At 44.3% G+C, this 17,675-nt stretch overlaps 1 protein-coding gene across 4 annotated transcripts in view; it reads right to left on the bottom strand.

Annotated features, from left to right (window-relative positions):
• The window catches only part of PRDM6 (PR/SET domain 6), a 105,637-nt gene extending 88,872 nt beyond the window's left edge, over window positions 1-16,765 (bottom strand). For 3 of the 4 annotated variants that reach the window (XR_014951193.1, XM_085566464.1, XM_085566463.1), the window contains exons 1-3: window positions 16,351-16,488; window positions 15,514-16,044; window positions 6,017-6,324 (exon numbers count right to left, since the gene is read on the bottom strand). Coding sequence is in view for 3 of the 4 variants with exons in the window: in XM_085566464.1 (XP_085422590.1) it covers window positions 6,017-6,324; window positions 15,514-16,036 (831 nt within the window). In the remaining variant the exon portion in view is untranslated. Of the gene's footprint in view, window positions 1-6,016; window positions 6,325-15,513; window positions 16,045-16,350; window positions 16,489-16,632 lie in introns of those variants that run through there. The other variant, XM_021546214.3, reaches the window with a different exon arrangement.
• Between the last annotated feature and the right edge of the window lie 910 nt (window positions 16,766-17,675).

Below are 17,675 nucleotides of genomic sequence, written 5' to 3'. Positions count from 1 at the left end.
ACCTTTAGCAATTGCTTTCAGCCAATAGTGGGCTGGCACTGCTTTACTTACTGCTCAATCTCACTAACCTGACATTTATGGTGTACTGATTGGCCTATGTCAGTGGTGGTGGTTGTAAATTCACTTTGAAAAGCTTTGTGTTAACAGCCTTCAACCAGGCTCCGAGACGAGTATGAGCAGGCAAGCTGACAATTGCTCGACCTCCTGCCCTTATTACAGTGAGTAAATCAGTCTTTGAGCCATTAGGCTGGAGCCCAAGGCCTACGCAAAAAGGATTGACATGACTAAAGGTCAACCTCTGTCACACATGTGTAACAATTTGGATAATGGAATTCTGTAACCTATCTGGAAAAGGTGCCAAGTGCGTGGAGGGAAGATACAGCCTGGGCTGAATTTTCCAGCTTTTATGTTAAGGGATTACTTAAAAGTCTGCACTTTAAAGTCTATGTGCATTTGATGCCATGGAATATGGGGGACCAAAATGTATAGAGCAGTGATTGAGGCAGTTCTGCAGAATATTGTCATCACCACCTGGAAAAGCACATAGTACTGTTTCACTTAATCAGATCTATAATAAATATATTATTGACATCAGGCCCACAACACATTTTGGACACTTGTATAGGTCATTAAAGTACTGACTTTACTTACCAATTTTAAATCAAAAGTCAGTAGAAATAATTACCTGTTAATGGTATTATAAATTCATTGCAATTTCTGGCCTAGTTACAAACTAGTCTCATCCAACAGTGGAAATTGCTTTTACAATTAATTAAATTAAAAGGCCAAATGTTTCCATAACACTGTCGCCTAGTCAGCAACACAGAAAGGTACTGGTCAAAGAAGGACAGAATTGAGAATTTGTGTTCCACTTCATTATTTTTGCATATTACATAATGAAATCTCCAAGGTGAGATTATGTGCCATGGAAAAACAGATCATCCCTGCATGATCTAGCAATTTAGAAATTTTTTTTTTCTGGGAATAGTGTGCATCCAGATGCGTGCATGTTCCATGCAGCCCTCAGAATTCTTGTTTTCACTAACACTGTTAAAAATTCTGGGGCTATATTCAACTTCAAACACCCAAGTGTATTCCAAACTTCACTTAGTTCAATAGGAAGAGAATCTGTCCCTGTGCCAAATTAGATTAATTTTGTAGCACATGTGCTTGGTCATACAATGCATACATTCTGCAGACAGAAAGAACATATCAAAAACATGGAGATACATTAAAAAATGCATAAGAAGGTCTTGTAAAAGTTACAGATCTTCTAAAAGAAACATCAGGGTTTTGTTTAGCTTTTCTAAGAACTAAAATTATTAAATATATAATATCTTCCACACTTGTGATCACACTAACTTTTTATGGACATTAAGAAAAGAGTTTGTAACTTATAGAAGTTATCTGGGAAAATGTGCTAGTAAATCATCCAGAAATACCAATGATAGAGACTGCTCTGTAAATGCTTAGCACAATTTTCTTCTGAGGTACACAAACTGAGTCTTCTTACTGAGCTTACAACTTAGCATGGTAGTGACCACACCATTAGTGATATTTTCCCACAGCACGGGTACTTAAAATCCATGTAAAAGTAAAAAATATTGGTCTTTTTTAATGGAAAATAAATGCAAGTGTCATACATCATACAAAATCCTCAGAAATGGCAAAACAAGAAAATAACAGAATGGCACCAGCTGTTACTCTGAATAACTTAAGATACAATAGGAAAGTACCTTAGGAGGTTTTTCAAGACAAAATTACTTGAATTTCATGAACATGACAAATTTAAAACAGAGCTAACATGCAGTCTGCAATACTAAATGATGGATTGCTGAGAAACATAATTTTCACTTTAATAGAATGACAGCATGCACACAATTCTATCCCCCAGTGCTTTTCTGTAACAGCAAATTTAGTCCCAAACTGCAGCCTTGAGAACCTGGATAAGAATCTTTCACCGTAACTGCAATGAGTGCTTCATTTGAAGGGCAAGGATTCTCTGTGCATATTAATTTGTTCACAAATGTCCAGTATTCCTGAACAGTGTGCATCCCAGAAAAATTCCTGTTCTTGGTCCAGCAGAAGGCAAAAGCAACGTTTTCTTTTGCTTCATATGAGACACAAGAAGGCTAATAAGTACCCATATGGTACTTTATTAAGATGACATGCACACTTTCTTGTGCCAGTTAAATTTTTTTGAGGGGAGAGGCAGAGAGGGGGAAGGAAACAGGGGGAGAGAGAGAATGTTTTAGGGGGAAAATCAGTTACACAGATTTAACATTTTGTATTTACTAATGAATACCTGATATATATATATATATAAATTTGCTCATCCATGTAAAAAGAAGTCGCATATAATAAAGCATTACTTCCAAAAATGCTAAATTCCAATTAACTAAAGTTGAAATGAAGTGAAATCATATATTTGATATGCTTAGGCTCTTGCAAAAAAAAAAAAAGCTATTTGACCACTCATGAAAGAAAAAAAAGAGAGATAGCAAACTTAGCAAACTCTTTATCAGGCACATGAAGAACAGGAAACAATAAGACTGTATCCTTTGATATGCCTGTCAGTAAAAGTTTTTTCATCTAAGCTGCATTTACAGGGGAAAAGGCTATTTACAAATTAGCTGTTTCCAGAATTCACAGTTTAAAGTTGAGAGCCTGAAAAATTTTGACTACTAAAATGTATGTATGTTTAAACCTCAGTATTTTATTCTAACAGAATTTAAGCGTATATCGTATACATTCCTTATGTCTACTCTTATTAAATTTTGATGTTAAACAGAAAGGGGAAACCATGTGCAACTAGATTAATTTATCTCCGGGGAGTAAGGACACATTAATAATTGAGATAATGTTTTCATATATGTTGGAATCAAGTGTGCCTTTCCACTTCTTTATTAGAAAACACATTAATGGAAAATTATCTCATTCTCATCAGTAAGACCTAATTGCTAAGAAAGTCTCTGTTTCTTTGCAATAATAAAAGGATTATTCTCATTACTTCAAAATAGAAAAAATAAAAGGGATCAGAAACATTATCAAGCACTGCTGGAATAAATGCCTGTATTACCAAAGAGAGTGTTTATTTAATACACCCAGTCCTGTTTTTATTTTAAACAAATCAGAGTTTTTTATTTTTATAAAATACAGCAAACTCCGGTTATAGAAGTGGGTCAAAGGGGAAAAAATGCACTACAACTGAAATGACTAATATTTTTGGCTTTTTGAAAGACTGATCTTTCTGTAAGTTATAAAAAATTATTTTGGCTGATTGTGAGAGAATTCTATAATTTCCCATGAACACCCATAGGTGTCAAGGCCTTTTGTAAGGTAATGGAATGGTATGGAATTTACTCTGAGTCCTTATACATTATGCTGTGTGGATTACATACAAAGCAAACATTGAGTGCATGGTGGGAACACTTGAGCAGACAGGCTGAAGCATATTTCCATAGCATTGAACTATACATCAGATGCTGTGCTTCTGATGTTTCCCACAACAAAGAGTATAAAGAAAAAAGCAACCAAAACAGTAACTACTCTTAAAAGTGTTCTCAATAGTCCTTCTGTTTGCCTGGTGTACACAAAGAACTGTAAAGTAAAACAAATATCTATCAACTTTACAGAGCTGAGAGTAAAATAATAAAATGCAATTTTTGATACTAAAAATGTGAAATTCTCTCCATAAGTTCTATCAAGATCTAATGCTGAACAGCTGATCTGTAGACAGACTTGCATTTGCAGCTGCATGGGAAATATTGGTGAAAGAGAATGGACCAAAGTCACGACTTTAAAAAGGGATTATGACAAAACATCCTTTTATCATTTACAGTGATTCAATCCACACTCCTATACCATGTAGACTAAAATAATACAGGCTATTTAGATATATACTGTTATTTGCTTTTACATATTTTCATAGATCAGGTTCTGTAAAATTACACACACTTTCTGATTATTTTACCATATTTTTCTTCATTAAACATTGGTCTTCTAATAGACATAGTATGCCAAATTGAAAGATAAAAGAAATGCAAAACAGCAAAATTTTGGCTAGAGCTTAGAGTATGTATTTCTTTGATAAGAGTTTTTTTCATTAACAGAAATAATTCAAGACCATGAGTTGCCCAGCAATATGTTCTTATTAAATCAAATTGAATTCTTATTTTTAAAATAATTCCATTAAAATACATGCATTCATTTTGCTAGCCAACAGGAAATCTGTGTTGTATGTTAAGAGCACAAGAGCAATCCCACACAAAAACTCAGCCGGTAAGCACTTATGGCCTGAATCTAGTACATACAATAGTACTGGTTGTTATTTTTTTCCTTAGTATCTTTTTGGCTTTTGCTTTTAATTTTTTTAAAAAGTCCTAGCTTCCTTCATTGTTTCAAAGTAGTTTTTAAGTTAATCTGAAATATGATAAAAATTCTTGCTTATTTAAAAAGGTATTGCCAAGATTTGCAATTTTACTTGCATAAAACTAATTCATAATTTTTAAAAACTAAACTCATGTTGTAAATATTTACAGAAAAATTATCTGACTCAATTTATCTAAATTTCAGTATTTATTGTAATATGTAGATTCTGGGAATCTTATTTTACTATTACATATTCTGTTAATTAGAATAGTCTAAACCACAATACCCTTCTTAAAAATTAGAGCCTCCAATGTCATTATAAAGTGTTCCATAAAAAATACTTTATTGATAACATATCCCAAAATACTGCAATTATAATCACTGGACTTTGGTAGGAACGGGTTAAAATCCAAATTATCAATATCTGCCGTATGACAGAAATTCCATCTCCACTGGAGGCAACAGCAAAATTCCCAGTCATTGCTATTCATCTAGTTCTACTGATCACATTCAAGTGTGCCTGAGACTGATCTTTTTAATGTGAACATCTCCTTCTTTACACAATGATGTTTTTGGTAAGTATCTTGAGACAAATACCCTGGTGTGTTGTTTATTATTTTTTTACACATAGGAAAATCATAGGAGCTATGATTCTTCCACATGCCATATATCTTTCAAAGATCCATTCACTTTCACTGTACATGCACTGAAGACAAAAAACACTCTTAATGGATTCCTCATATTCTGAAGATTTTGATTTGGTGTAGATGAGCAAATACCATAACTCTATGGGCATATTTGTACTGACTGTTGTAGTTAGTTTTGAGGCAAGCAGAGATTGCAGCTACAGAGGACTAAGCAGAACTAAAAAATTATACCGTCCAGTACAAATCAAAGAAGAAATTAATGGCAAAAGACTAGGAATAAACTCTTTCTGACACACAGACTGTTAGGTTTTCCCTAAGTTATCACTGTTACCCTCTCTAAGACAGTGACAAATATTATAAAAAGGAAAACCAACAGCCTTGAGATACCTCAAAGTGGCTTTCACACAGAAGTACTGGAAACCTCATTAGGGGAATGCACAATAGGTACAGGACCAGAGCTGAACTAAGCTGAACAAGCACTAACTCCTTCACACTGCAAATGGTCAGGCAGTAGAATATGGTCCTGGGCTTATTTCAGCAGCTTTTCTTGGACTGGCTGGGGGCCACAGCAATAGTGCAGCACTCCATCTCAACCCATATTCACTGCTCTAACATGATTCCACTGATGCTGTGACATAAGAGCTCTGTCAGCTCTTGTAACTCAGGTCAAAATTTAGAAAGAACTGGGTGTCATAAAAGCTTCAGACTTCTCTGATCATGTCTCTCTACTACACATTACAGCACCTGCAACAGTCAGTTCTTCTTACGCAGTCCAAATGAAGTTCTGTGCTGTCCACTGGTTTTCTGGCTACCTTTATCACAGCAAGGCTTTTGCTTGCACTGGCTACATTTTCAAAGCTGCTTACTTGGTTTATTTGAATTGTGGGTTTGTTTGCTTATTTTCACGGCTAGTTCTTGTCCTAGTACTGAATACAATCACACTCCATGTTTACTTCAAAAAAATCAAATTTGACAAGGAGAGAAAGATGATAACTTACTTCCCAGAGATGCTGGGTGTTCCTGATGGCACCTGCTTGAACCTTCTCTGGCAAGAGCAAGATTCCCTGGAAGGGCCCAATCCAGGTGCCCTGCTGGATCCGTTGTGCCGCACAAATGCCATAGGCCAGGCCAGGCACTGTGCTGGTGCACAGACACACTTCCCGGGGCAGGTCCCGGAGCCACTCTGGGATCTCAGGCGGAGGGGCTGCCGCAGCCGCACTGCTGGTGCCCACCAGCCGGCGCAGGGAGTGCAGGGGCCCGTGCATGGGGCACTCGCCGTTGCGGTTATCAGCACACATGTCACATCCTGAGGGACAAAGAGGGAAAAGCACTTATCAGTGCAGTGCTGTTGGCCACCACTTCCACCATGGGCCACCACCTCCACCAAAGGACATGCAGATCCCTGTGCTTGCACTGCCATTTCCTGGCAGTACAGCCAGTACTCATGCACACCGTGCCCTTTTGAGTATTGCTTAGGCTGGTTTCCCAGATCTCACCAAAGCCTTAAATAAGAAATTCCAAAGGCTGAGCAGAAATCCTGCAGACAATTTGCAGACCTTGTGTATTCACAAGCCTGCCAAGATTAATTTACTTTAACAAAGTTTTTAAAGATGAATTTTTTAACTGATACAAATAGTCCAGCTAAACCATCCCAGTATGTTTCAGTGAGACATTCTAAAACACAATCATAGTGTGTTGCAAGTCCCTCTCTACTGCCTTACCACAGCTCAGTCCAAGAGTTTAATTGGAACAAGATTGAATTTATTCCTTATTTTAAATGAACATTCATTCTGTAATGTTTTTACATTACCATGTGTGTGTGCATGCCCTGTCTGTTTGGAAAATAAAATAAATAAACCAGAACCTCATGAATGACAAATTGGAACCTGCATGCACATTTACTTCCCTAAAGACAAATCTAATCCTAAAACTGAAATTATACAGCAAATATTTCTGGACACACATTTGAAATTTTATTTACTGAATGAGAATGCATGTTATTTGCCTGTACCATGAAAAGACCAAAACAACATATTTGAGTTCATGAGCAATACCGGTAAAAAAGATCTGTTTGTAAAACTGTTAATTTCCCTAACTGTTGTTAATAATGAATGATATATCTCTATTTCGGGAAGATCCTACCATGACGTTTCTTTTCTGAGCAAAAAAAATTTGGTTAAATGTTTCCACTGCACACTATTCCACATGCCACAAATATACATCTTCCAGGAAAATGTTTCATGTTCAAGAAACTAATTTCTCTGGAGATATGCTGAGTTAACATAACAATGAATCTCTTGAAAATACATTGACATCATGTTCACATTTCATTTTCATATAAATTTATTTCAGAAATACAAAGAAAAACCAATAATTATGGTGTAGTACTCTTCTATCAAGTCCTACATCTTTCCCCTAATAGTTTTATATACCACTCCTTATAAAAACAGAGCACAGCATTCACTACAAAAGCTGGAGTTTCTTGGTCTATGATACAGATTTAGACTTGCTAGACTGCCTGCAACCATAGTTTCAATTCTCAGGGGCCTTGACTCAGATGTTCTTCTTTCCAAAGTGGATGTACTGTGTATTAAATAGGCCTCTTTCCTACAGATCCTTTGAAGGAAAACTCTTCTCTCATTTCAGCAAAAGCTGCTAAAGGAGAACAAAAGATGCATCTTCAAATTATGGCTTTTACATGTATTCTCCAGTTTGAAGCACGGTACATAAACACTCTTTCCTGTCACCCTCTTTTAAATTTTACCATTTAAAAAGTGGTGCATTCAGCAACAAGAAATTATTACTAAGTTACATGTGGAAGCTAATTTCCCTCAAGATCATTATACCTTTGGGTCTTGCAGAAAACGCCTGTCTCCACCTGGTGTTCATCTGTCCAAGTTCCCTACCCGCAGCATCGGTTACAGATACAAGCAGAAAGCAAGTAGACAAGCCCTGAGTTGTGCATTACTCTGGCGAGTGCCCCTGCGGAAGGGCTGCAGGTGAAACTGGTCCCAGTCCATCCATCCATCCCGGTAACAGGTCTCGGCAGAGGCAGCGGGCACAGGAGCGCCGGCCGGCACGGCAGGACAAAGCCACCTAGCGGGCACCGAGCGCGACTTTGGCTGCAGGGCGCAATTTCTCCTTGCTTTGAGGACATAATACGCTGCAAAACTATTTCTGTTGGACTAAACCGCCACTTCAGAGGGGTTTTGCTCTCTCAGCCATGTCAATTAGATGTGGATGGCGGATAGAGGATGGGATTTGCAGGACCCCAGGGGAGATATTTCTGGCGAGTCCTAAAAGAGCACCAGCAGATATTCCTACAATCATTCTGAGGCATGATGAATAGAAGGCATCAAGTATATACTGGAGAGGAAGGGAATGGGGTGGGGGGGACGGTTGGGTTTTTTTGGGGGTTTTTTTGGGGTTTTTTGGGGGGTTTTGTTTGTTTGTTTGTTTTTTGTTGTTTTGGTTTGGTTTGGTTTGTGTTTTTTTTTTTTTTTTTTTTTTTTTTTTTTTTTTTTTGTTATTATTTCCACAGATAGTTTGGAAAGTGAGGTATCACCACAGCACCTTTTCTTCCCTTTCCTCTCCAAAACCAGTCGTCAAGAAACCCTGTGGTTTTGGCATACCCAAAGATGTTAGGGGCAGCACTGCTGTTTGGTGCTGGAGGTCACATAGGAAAGGATCCCAAATAGGAAAAGGAAAGAAAAAACCCAAACAACAAAAAAACAATACCACAATCCAAAACAGTATGGCATGTGATGCACTCTAAATAAATTATGGCTGAACTCTATGATGTACAGTTGGACTTGATGACTTCACAGATCTTTTCTAACACAAGTTGTTCTATGATTCTAGGAAATCAATAGATTTCAATCTACCCATGCAAGGTAGAAAGAAAACATCTGACAGGAAAACTGAGAGTTTAAAGAAACTATGTCTAACCATGGTGTCAGCACCCAGAGTAGGCCCTTGAATTCTAATTATTTGCACTTCTTTAATATTTTCTAGATGTGCAACCCTCCTCATACTAGCTGATTACAATGGCTTTCTTAGAGGAACTGTATCTCTGGAGAAATTCACATTAAACGTGTTAAAGTATCTTCATTACTCTAGTCAGAAAATCTCAGTGTCAAGTTCCTGCATCCAGCCACCAGATATACACAACTTTTCATGCAAAAAAATTTCAGGACCTGCCTAGAACAATAATTTCTTAACTTCATTCTGACAATATGTGTGCATGAATGTGGGTTAAACATTTTATTTCTACATTTCCAATAAAAAGAAACTAAGAAATTTTCAAGGAGTATAAACAAACCCCATGTCACTGTCATTTACCCTTACAGAAAGTCACACATGGTGATATTTATTTTCCAGAGTCCAAAAACAGTGGTAATGTTTTAATGCTTGGCAGTCACAGTATCTGATCCCCTGCTGTGTTTCTTTCCCCTTTGTCCTGGCAAAGTTAAAAATTTGGAAAATAGAACATCTTTTGAAACTGCTTTGGCTAATGTCTTGTTGATGAGAAAGGAGGAATCTGTCTTTAATACTAAGCAGTACTGAAATTCTTCTTCATTTCATGCTTCATACATTTAGCTCTAGTTGTTATGTAATTGCACAAATAAAATCTTTTAAAATTCTCATAAATGTTATAAGGAATGGAAGCCATCCTAGCTATATTTTATCATGCCTGGAGTAAAAAGCTACTGTGTATCTTTTCCTCTTTTGTAAAACGTGAAAGCATCCATTTAAAGGCCATCACTGTAGGCAGTGTATTCTGTTGCCTCAGGGGACAAGGGAAGGATTTCCTTCATATCAGATTCGGGGAAAAATCAAGAACTCCAAGACTTGCAGACTATCCTGCCTCACAGCAGGATGAACTGCATCATCTTCGTGTATGCTGCAGAGTACAATGTGACACACTGCACCAACGTGCTTAATAAGACATGGAAAAGAAATGGGGGTTTGAGAGACAGAGTGTTGTGGTCCACTGACATCACCAGAGTCTCCAAGCTGGGTGGTGGCCCTTACTGGTCATAATGGAGAACTAGAGTTCACCTGAAGGGATGCTTCTACAAGTGTGAACTTCCCAGATGGTGGCCAGAGAGGGTGACAAATAGAGCTGTCCTGTACCCCACCTCCAGTTTTGGCCTCAGAGAGTAGCTGAATGTGAGTACAGGGCTTCACTGAGAACAGTTGAAATGGATAATTCTACTTTCTGAAATGGCATCAGTCAAGCTCCAAATCAAGTCAAGAAGAAGCAATAAGACTTGTAGAAAATGGAAAAATAAAGGAGGACTGCAGCCAGAACAAAGTATCTCCTGATAAAATCTAAAGATGTAGAAGGTTAAGTCAGTGGGAATACACCATTGCAGGCCCAGATACAGCCAAAGACTTTGGAAGGAGATCAGTTTTCTTCTTTATACCTTCATATTCTATAGGTAAGGAGGATTAAGGAAAGGAAGATGCAAGAAAAAGAAAATCAAAGGATTTCCTAGCAGAGCTGTTTGGCATGGTTCTTATGGAACGACTGCAATATGTTACTGTTAATGTGCCTCCAGAAAACTGAATGCAGGGTAATGCCAATACTATAACACCATGTGAGAACACTTAAAAGTCCTAAACCTAAGCAAAAGGACATATGATTGCCTCCAAAATGTAATTTTAAATGCACACAAGATAAGTAACACTACTACTGCACACTTTAATGAAAATCTGGAAGGAAAAACCTTTCATCAGTGAAACTAGGGTTTAACACAGTGTTTTTTACCAGCAAACCAGCTGTAACAATAAATGAAAGAAATACATTTTTTTCCTCAGCAATAATATGCTTCAAAGGTGCAGTTAGACTGGATACCTGCAGTTTGCTGGTATTAAAGAAGGGTGGCCTCTGACCCTTTGTTTCATAATTCACCACAAGTATGCAGGTATCCAGTGTAAGTGGCCATCATTTCACATGGTATTACTCACTTGCAAGTATAAATCACTACGGCTGGCCCTGCATCCCTCTCTGGGCGCGGGTAACAGCTAAGTAGGAGGGACGGCTGGAAGAGATTGTTTCCCTTCGTTTCCTGAGGGATGGAGCTTTCCAGGGAAATTCAGCCTCCCTCGTACTTCAGTTTCCTCATCGATGAGCTGGCATCTACCTACTTTCACCAAGTCATTTGCAGTTTCTTTCAGACTGCCTCACAGGAGGCAGACTTTCGGGAGTACCAAACACAAATGTGCTTTCCCGTCGGGTGCCCTCTTATTTATTTAGTTATTTATTCTAATTACTCTTTGCAGAGAGCACGACAAAGCCCGGCCCGCTGACCCACGGCTGTCACCGCGTCCCGGACGCCAGACCCTCTGCCCCCCTCGCTTTACCCCCTCGCACTCCCTCGCCGTTCCCCCCGCGGCGCAGGGTGCCGGCGGCACGGGCGCTGTTCCCGCAGGAGCTGCCGCGGGGTCTGTGGCTCCCGATCGGAGGTCAAGCACACACCGCGGCAGCTCCGCTGGGGAAGATGTTGTTCGAGAGCCCGCCTGGGCGCCCCGGAGTGGGTCAGAGAGTCCGCCCTGCCTTCAGAGAGGCTTTTGGGTTATTTTTAAGAGGTGAGTGGGAGGAGGGTTGAGAGAGTTGAGTTTGATTTTCCCTGCCTTCTACTGTAGTTATGAATGAATTATATTACCGTGTCAGGTATGAGAAGGGTAGGAGAATATTGTGTGTAGATAAACCTTGCCACCCTCTGCCCCTGAGAGACCCCCATATACAATGTAGAGATGATGAATAGGCGCTAAGAGAGGAGATCGAAGTTCAGTCCGCACCGGCTCCAGTCTCTCCCACAAAACTATAGGGCAATTAATTGTGGCTTGTCCCCTCATCCTTCATCTCCTGGTGGCACATATCGATGGAGATTACTGCTGATGGACCATTTTATCACCCTAAATAAACAGTCACCACCTTCTCTAACCTCAATCTAATGTATGGCTATCTGCTATGTTTAAGGGTGCTGGGTAACTAGTGATGTAAAATAACTAAATCATACAGGTTACCAGCAGTCCAGAGGGAAAAAAAAAAAGTCCGAATATTTTCCACACCGATCCACTTCACAGCATGTTACATATACACTGTCTTCACATAAATTGAATGGGAAAAGGCGTGCAAAGTGCTTGATCGCGTGACACTTCAGTTTTACACGGCGTATTTGTTACAGTGGCAGGTTGGTGCTTTCTGGTGAAGGTGGAGGAGTCTCAGAGTTCTCAGCGCCGAAGCGTCTCCCCAGAAGCTAGGGGCAAACCTCCAAGGAAACAAGCCGGTCCCGCAGTCCCCGGACTCACCCTAGGAGATCTCCTTCTGGCCGCCCAAGCGCCCCTCCCCCAGCGCCCAGAAATACTCTCGTCCTTCCAGACTCAAGGCTGGGAAGCAAACGGTCCCCAGCCTCCTGCCACCTTATCGGGGCTTTAGCATAATCCCCTTTGCCTCCCTGGGAGTAAAGGTTGCTGGACTCTAATTAGGGTTTTGCCTCTTGATTGCTTTTTTATTGTTATTATTTTTCCCTAGCTTAATCCCTTTCAATTTTAAACAGTTACATACAGACGCTTAACCCACAGCTCCTAGGCGGCCCCCGCCCCCTCCCTCGCTCAAGACCGTGCCATATTCATTGATATTTGACGATCAAGGCGTGTGTCTACTGGAAACCGCCGGCCATCCATCTTCCCGCGGCGGTCGCCCGGCGCCGAGCCGGGCGCTGGTGAGCGGGGCCGGGCGGGGTGGCGGGCAGCCGGGGCAGCATCGGCAGCCGCTCGGGCTCCCCCGGCGGGCCCGGTCACCGCCCCTGCCCCGCCGCGGCCCCGCAGAACGAACGGGGCATACGCGAAGTTCACCGGCGCTTCACTCCAGCGGGTGGGACCTGCCGGCGAGCGGGAACACGCGGGGTGCCCCGGAGAAGAAGGGGATGCTCATAATGGAGAGAGGAATACTATTTGAGAAAGTAGGGGAGACGGGGCACTCGCTCGGCTGGTAAAGGAGGTACACAGCTAAGATTAGAGCCGGAGAAGCAGACGGAGGCCTGCTGGGACGGACAGACGAGCAGACCGACGCTCCCGCTCCGGGGAGGGGATTAATCCCGGCGGGCGGGTGTCTGCGCCGGGCTAGGGAGAGCCTGCGCGTCTCGGGGTGTCGTTGGTGCTGTCCGGAGGTGGAAGTACAGCAAGCAAGCACAACTCAAACTAAAGTAGACGGCACTTCATCTCACCCGTAACCCCCACCTCCTTCCCTTCAAACGGGCAATGAGGGTGGAAGTGATGCAAAACGGGGAATGATGGTGGGAGTCAAGGCGGCTGGAAATCCCGCTTGCCCACCGACCGCTAGTGTGACCCTGGCCGCACTCGGTAAGCGCGCAGGGGCAGCCAGGCCCGTGGCCTGCAGCTGGTTCCCTTGATCGTGCGAGTCCTTGGAGTGCATGACACAGCACAGGCCGTGTTGCGGCACTCCTTCTTCACTGACAGTTTACTTTTTCTTTATTTTTTTTTTTTTAACACGAATTGCCCAAAGCAAAGTGCTTGGTCCCAAAAGACTGAAGCACTCGCGTTGGACGTTTTGCTCAGAGGCAACTAATAACCGCTGGAGCGAAAGCCGCCCTGAAAACAAGTAAATTATAAGAATGCTTAGATCAAACTGAAGAAAAACAAACATAAAAAAAAGTCGAGATGGCGCTGGTTGCCCCCCGCCCGTCCTTCCGACGGCGACGACTGCCCCGTCAGAGCCGGACGCGATTCACGAGCGTCCTTTCCGCAATCGACCCTTTTGCTTTCCCGAATCCACCTTTAATATCGCGCTCAGGAAGAAATTATTCAGGCTTCGCCTCCGACTCTGCGGGGTGCTGTTATTCTACTCAATCCTTAAAAATTCCCCCCCCTCCCCCCCCCAAAAAAAACGCTTTTAAATATTCCTTTCTCCTTTTAAAACCTTTACCCTTTAGATTTACAGAGCGGATCCAAGTAGCAAAACATACTTTGTCAGAACGGTTCGGTTGTCGATTAGAAGTACATTTCAGATTCCATTTTCTGCATGTAATTTATAATATGTCTTCTTCACCCGAGAATACAAAATACACGAACAGGTTTAACTACAGGGTAAGCGTGAGGAAGTCAAAGCTCAAAATTAAGTCGACAATCAATATAGAAACATTTGAATGTTAAGAAGGCGGGAAAAATCTCCACCAAACTCCGACTCAACTTTCCTCCTGCACATATGCACAGCGCTGAAGACTGCTAGCATCCACGCAGTTTAATTAATACATAACAGGGTGTTATGGAAACTTTCAAAACAAGATCCTCATCTGAAATTTAATTAAACGAATCTCTGTTTTGCTTGGGCATGTGTTTAAGGATTGCTGGTTTAGGGTACCGTTTTTCAGTTGAACAGCCTTCCTTAAACACACATTTGAGGGGAGGTGGTTGAGAAGAACAACAACAACAAAAAAAGAGTTTTGAGAAACCTTAGGATAAAAGAGAGTGTTTGAAACAATAATTTTTTTTTTTAAGTGCATGGACCGAAACCATGTGTTTTAAGAGGGACAGAACCGTGTCTGAATGTCAGTTATAAAACTGATGAACTATTAGGAGTTCATATAGTTATTTTCATGACGTGAATTTCCTCGGTTGCGTCGTATTGATAGATACAGGGGGGGGGAAAGATAGAACCAGTTTCTAAAATTACAGATCTCTCATCCGTACAGACGTTTCATAATAGGGGTGCTCCCTCCCCTCTCCCCCCCCCCAAAAAAAAAAAAACCCTCCCAGCTGTATAATTGGCAACAGCAGTATAAAACCCTTTAGAACCACCAAGTCCTAAATTCATTCTGAGTCAAGCAGACATTTTCGTCTAGAAAGTCGGCTTTTCTCTTTAAATGACCATGTCATGCTTTTCCGTAGAGGTGAAAACTAAAACCAACGAAGTGTTAACGAGGTCTGAAAGGAAACGATACTCCGAGATAAGAAAGAGGAAAACTTTGCCCTAGACCGTCTGATGAAAACTGCAACTTTTCCCCTGCCCAGCTCGGAGGAGTAATTGATTTCTGAGTATTCAGCGAAAACTGGACTTTCCGGGCAGGAATGTAGTGGGACATACAGGGCGAGAAAGGGCCAACTTGGTAGCTAGCTGCCCTGAACCTTTGCTGAATCCATTTTCCTAAGCAGCCCTCCGAAAGAAATCTACCCCCGCCACAGCCTTTCCGTTGAAACGTGCCTTCCCATGAAGGACCTGGGTTTCAGACCAGAAAAACTGCTACTGAAGGGTTGCCGCCCGTCTCCTGAAACAACTGCTAACAACGCAAAAACTAAAGGGAGGAAGGGCGAGACGGAGGATGCTCCTCGTGGAGTGCGAGTGGTGCAGGCACCAACTGCGGTCACCCAGCCGGTCACCCAGCCTGGAGCGTCCCCGAACTGGCCCCATGCGCAGAGAAGCGGAGGGTAAGCGGTGGAGGAGTGCGAGAAGAAGCACGATACGTACGGTTGTTGGGGTCGCTGGTGTGCTGGTTCAGGGGGATGATCTCCATGCGCTGCTGCCCGTACAGGTAGTAGTCCAGCTCCTCGGCCGTGCAGCGGTACCGAGCGGCACCACGGTCGCCGCATTTGCCGCCGCCGCCGCCGGCCCCGCACAAATCCTTGCCCTGCAGGGGAGCGGGCGCTCCCCCGGCCGGGAGCTCTGAGCTCTGCAGCGGGCCGAAGACCGGGACCTGTGTCGCAGGCAGGGAGGTCAGACCAGCCAGAGAAGCCGCCGCCGCAGCGACGCAGGACGAGGTGGAAGAGGAAGACGGAATGGACGAGGAAGAGGAGGAGGCAGAGGAGAGGGACGTCGGGCGCTGGCGGAGGCCGTCAGCCGGGGGCTCGGCTCTTTCGGGTGGCTGGAGCTGGGCGAGGGGCCCACTGCTTTTGAGCTGGCTGCTCTGCGGGAAAAGCTGCTGCCAGTGCTGCAGATAGGCGGGATCCACCTTCAGGAACGCGGATCCGCCAGGATCTCCGGGCTTCAGCATCGCTCTGCCTGTGGAGCAGGAAGGAAGGGGACAGAAGACGTGAGACCCCCGCCCCTCCCTGGCAGGCCCGCCCCGACCCCGAGGTCGGACACGCGGTCGGACACACTGGGCCACGCGTAGGCTTTGCGCCGCGGCTGTGCGGGATCGGCGGCGGGACCGTGCGCCTGTCGCTTCCCCTGCCCGTAGCCAGGTTCGTCAGGAGAAAACCTCGTCCGGAAAAGCCCCAGGACGAGAATCGTGGTGGCCGGGGCGACAAGGCGCCGGCCCACGGCCGGAGAGCCCCCTCCCGCTACCCCGCACGGCGCACAGCTCACCCCGTCCCCGCCGCACGAACTGTCTTCCCTTTTCACTCCCTTCCCTCTCTCCGCGGAAGCAAACGACTCTTCGCTGACAACAGGGAGGAGGAGGAGGAGGAGGAGGAGGCGGAGGAAAGTTCAGTCACACGCAAACACGCGCGGGTCTCTCCTCTCCGGACGCTGCTGTTTTCCACTCCGTGTTCACAGGAGGAGGGCGCGGGCCGGCAGTGCCCTGCCCCGGCCGAAGGTGTCCCGCTGAGCCGGACAAGTCGGACGGGCCCCGGCCCAGGTCTGCCTTACCTGAGCGGGGTGAGCGCTGCTGCACGGGCGGCGTGCGGAGCTGTCGGCTGCTCCGGGAGCCTTCGAGCCGGACAACGGCCGGGGGCAAAGACTTTCCTGGTCTTTGTCCACGCGGGTGCGGGGTGATCCTTCTCCAGGTTCCGGTGACCGGAGGGACGGCTAGCTGCGAACAACCGGGCTCCCTCTGCTGTGGCTGCGCATCGCAGTCGCGGCCGGGCGCTCGGCTCGGCTCTGGCAGGCTCTGGGAGAGACACGTGGGTTTTACGACAGCGCAAAATACAAGTGTGTGTGGTGTGTACGAGAAGGAGGGGAGGGATCGGGAAGTTACCAGCGAGTCTGGATGCAGAGCTCTTTTTTTGGCAACTTCCCCCACATTGTTTCTTGCTCAACTTTTAAAGAGCTCCTTTCTTCCCTTCCCTCCTCCTTTCCTCCCTCCCACCCCCAAGCCTTCGACCTCTCCCCCTCTCTCCTGTTTCTCTCCCTCCAGTTTCCCTCCCTCTCTCTCTTTTTCTCTCTCTCTCTTTCCCCCTCCTCTCCAGCTCCGAAGCACAATCGCCCCGAAAAGAGCTGGACTTTTGGCTTTTATCTTGACGGAGGGGGGTGGTGTACCGGCGCCCTCCCGAGCAGGATCTGCGCCGCCGCGTCCGCCCCAGAGCCGAGCGTCGGGAGCTCCCGGCCCCGCCGGCCCAAGCGCCTCGCACCCGGCCAGCCTCCCTTCAGCTGTGCTCTTGCCTCACTTGCTTTTTGCCCCTCGGGAGTTAGGGTGGATTTTAGACACCTACCCGACCAGGCCTGATATTGTCTCAGTTCTCTTAACCTGTGTGCTGGATGACATGCCTACTTTCCCCTCGGCTACCTGAGGCCACTCCCAACACAGCTGAGGGAACCCACCGCCCCAGAGTTTCTCCTTCCTCAGACCTTGCATCCTCGAGCACCACTAGCACGCCTCACTCCTGCTCTTTGTACTCGGTTACAGCGCAGTGCAAGAAGTATGGCAGAGAGATGCAACCTGTGGAGAGAAACTTCTCATCTCTAGTGACTTT

The sequence above is a fragment of the Lonchura striata genome, chromosome Z, assembly GCF_050655825.1.
Source record: "Lonchura striata isolate lonStrDom1 chromosome Z, ASM5065582v1, whole genome shotgun sequence".
Classification (NCBI taxonomy): Eukaryota; Metazoa; Chordata; class Aves; order Passeriformes; family Estrildidae; genus Lonchura; species Lonchura striata.
The sequence above is the reverse complement of the archived record's forward strand: the minus strand, read 5'-3'. Positions and strand labels throughout refer to the sequence as shown.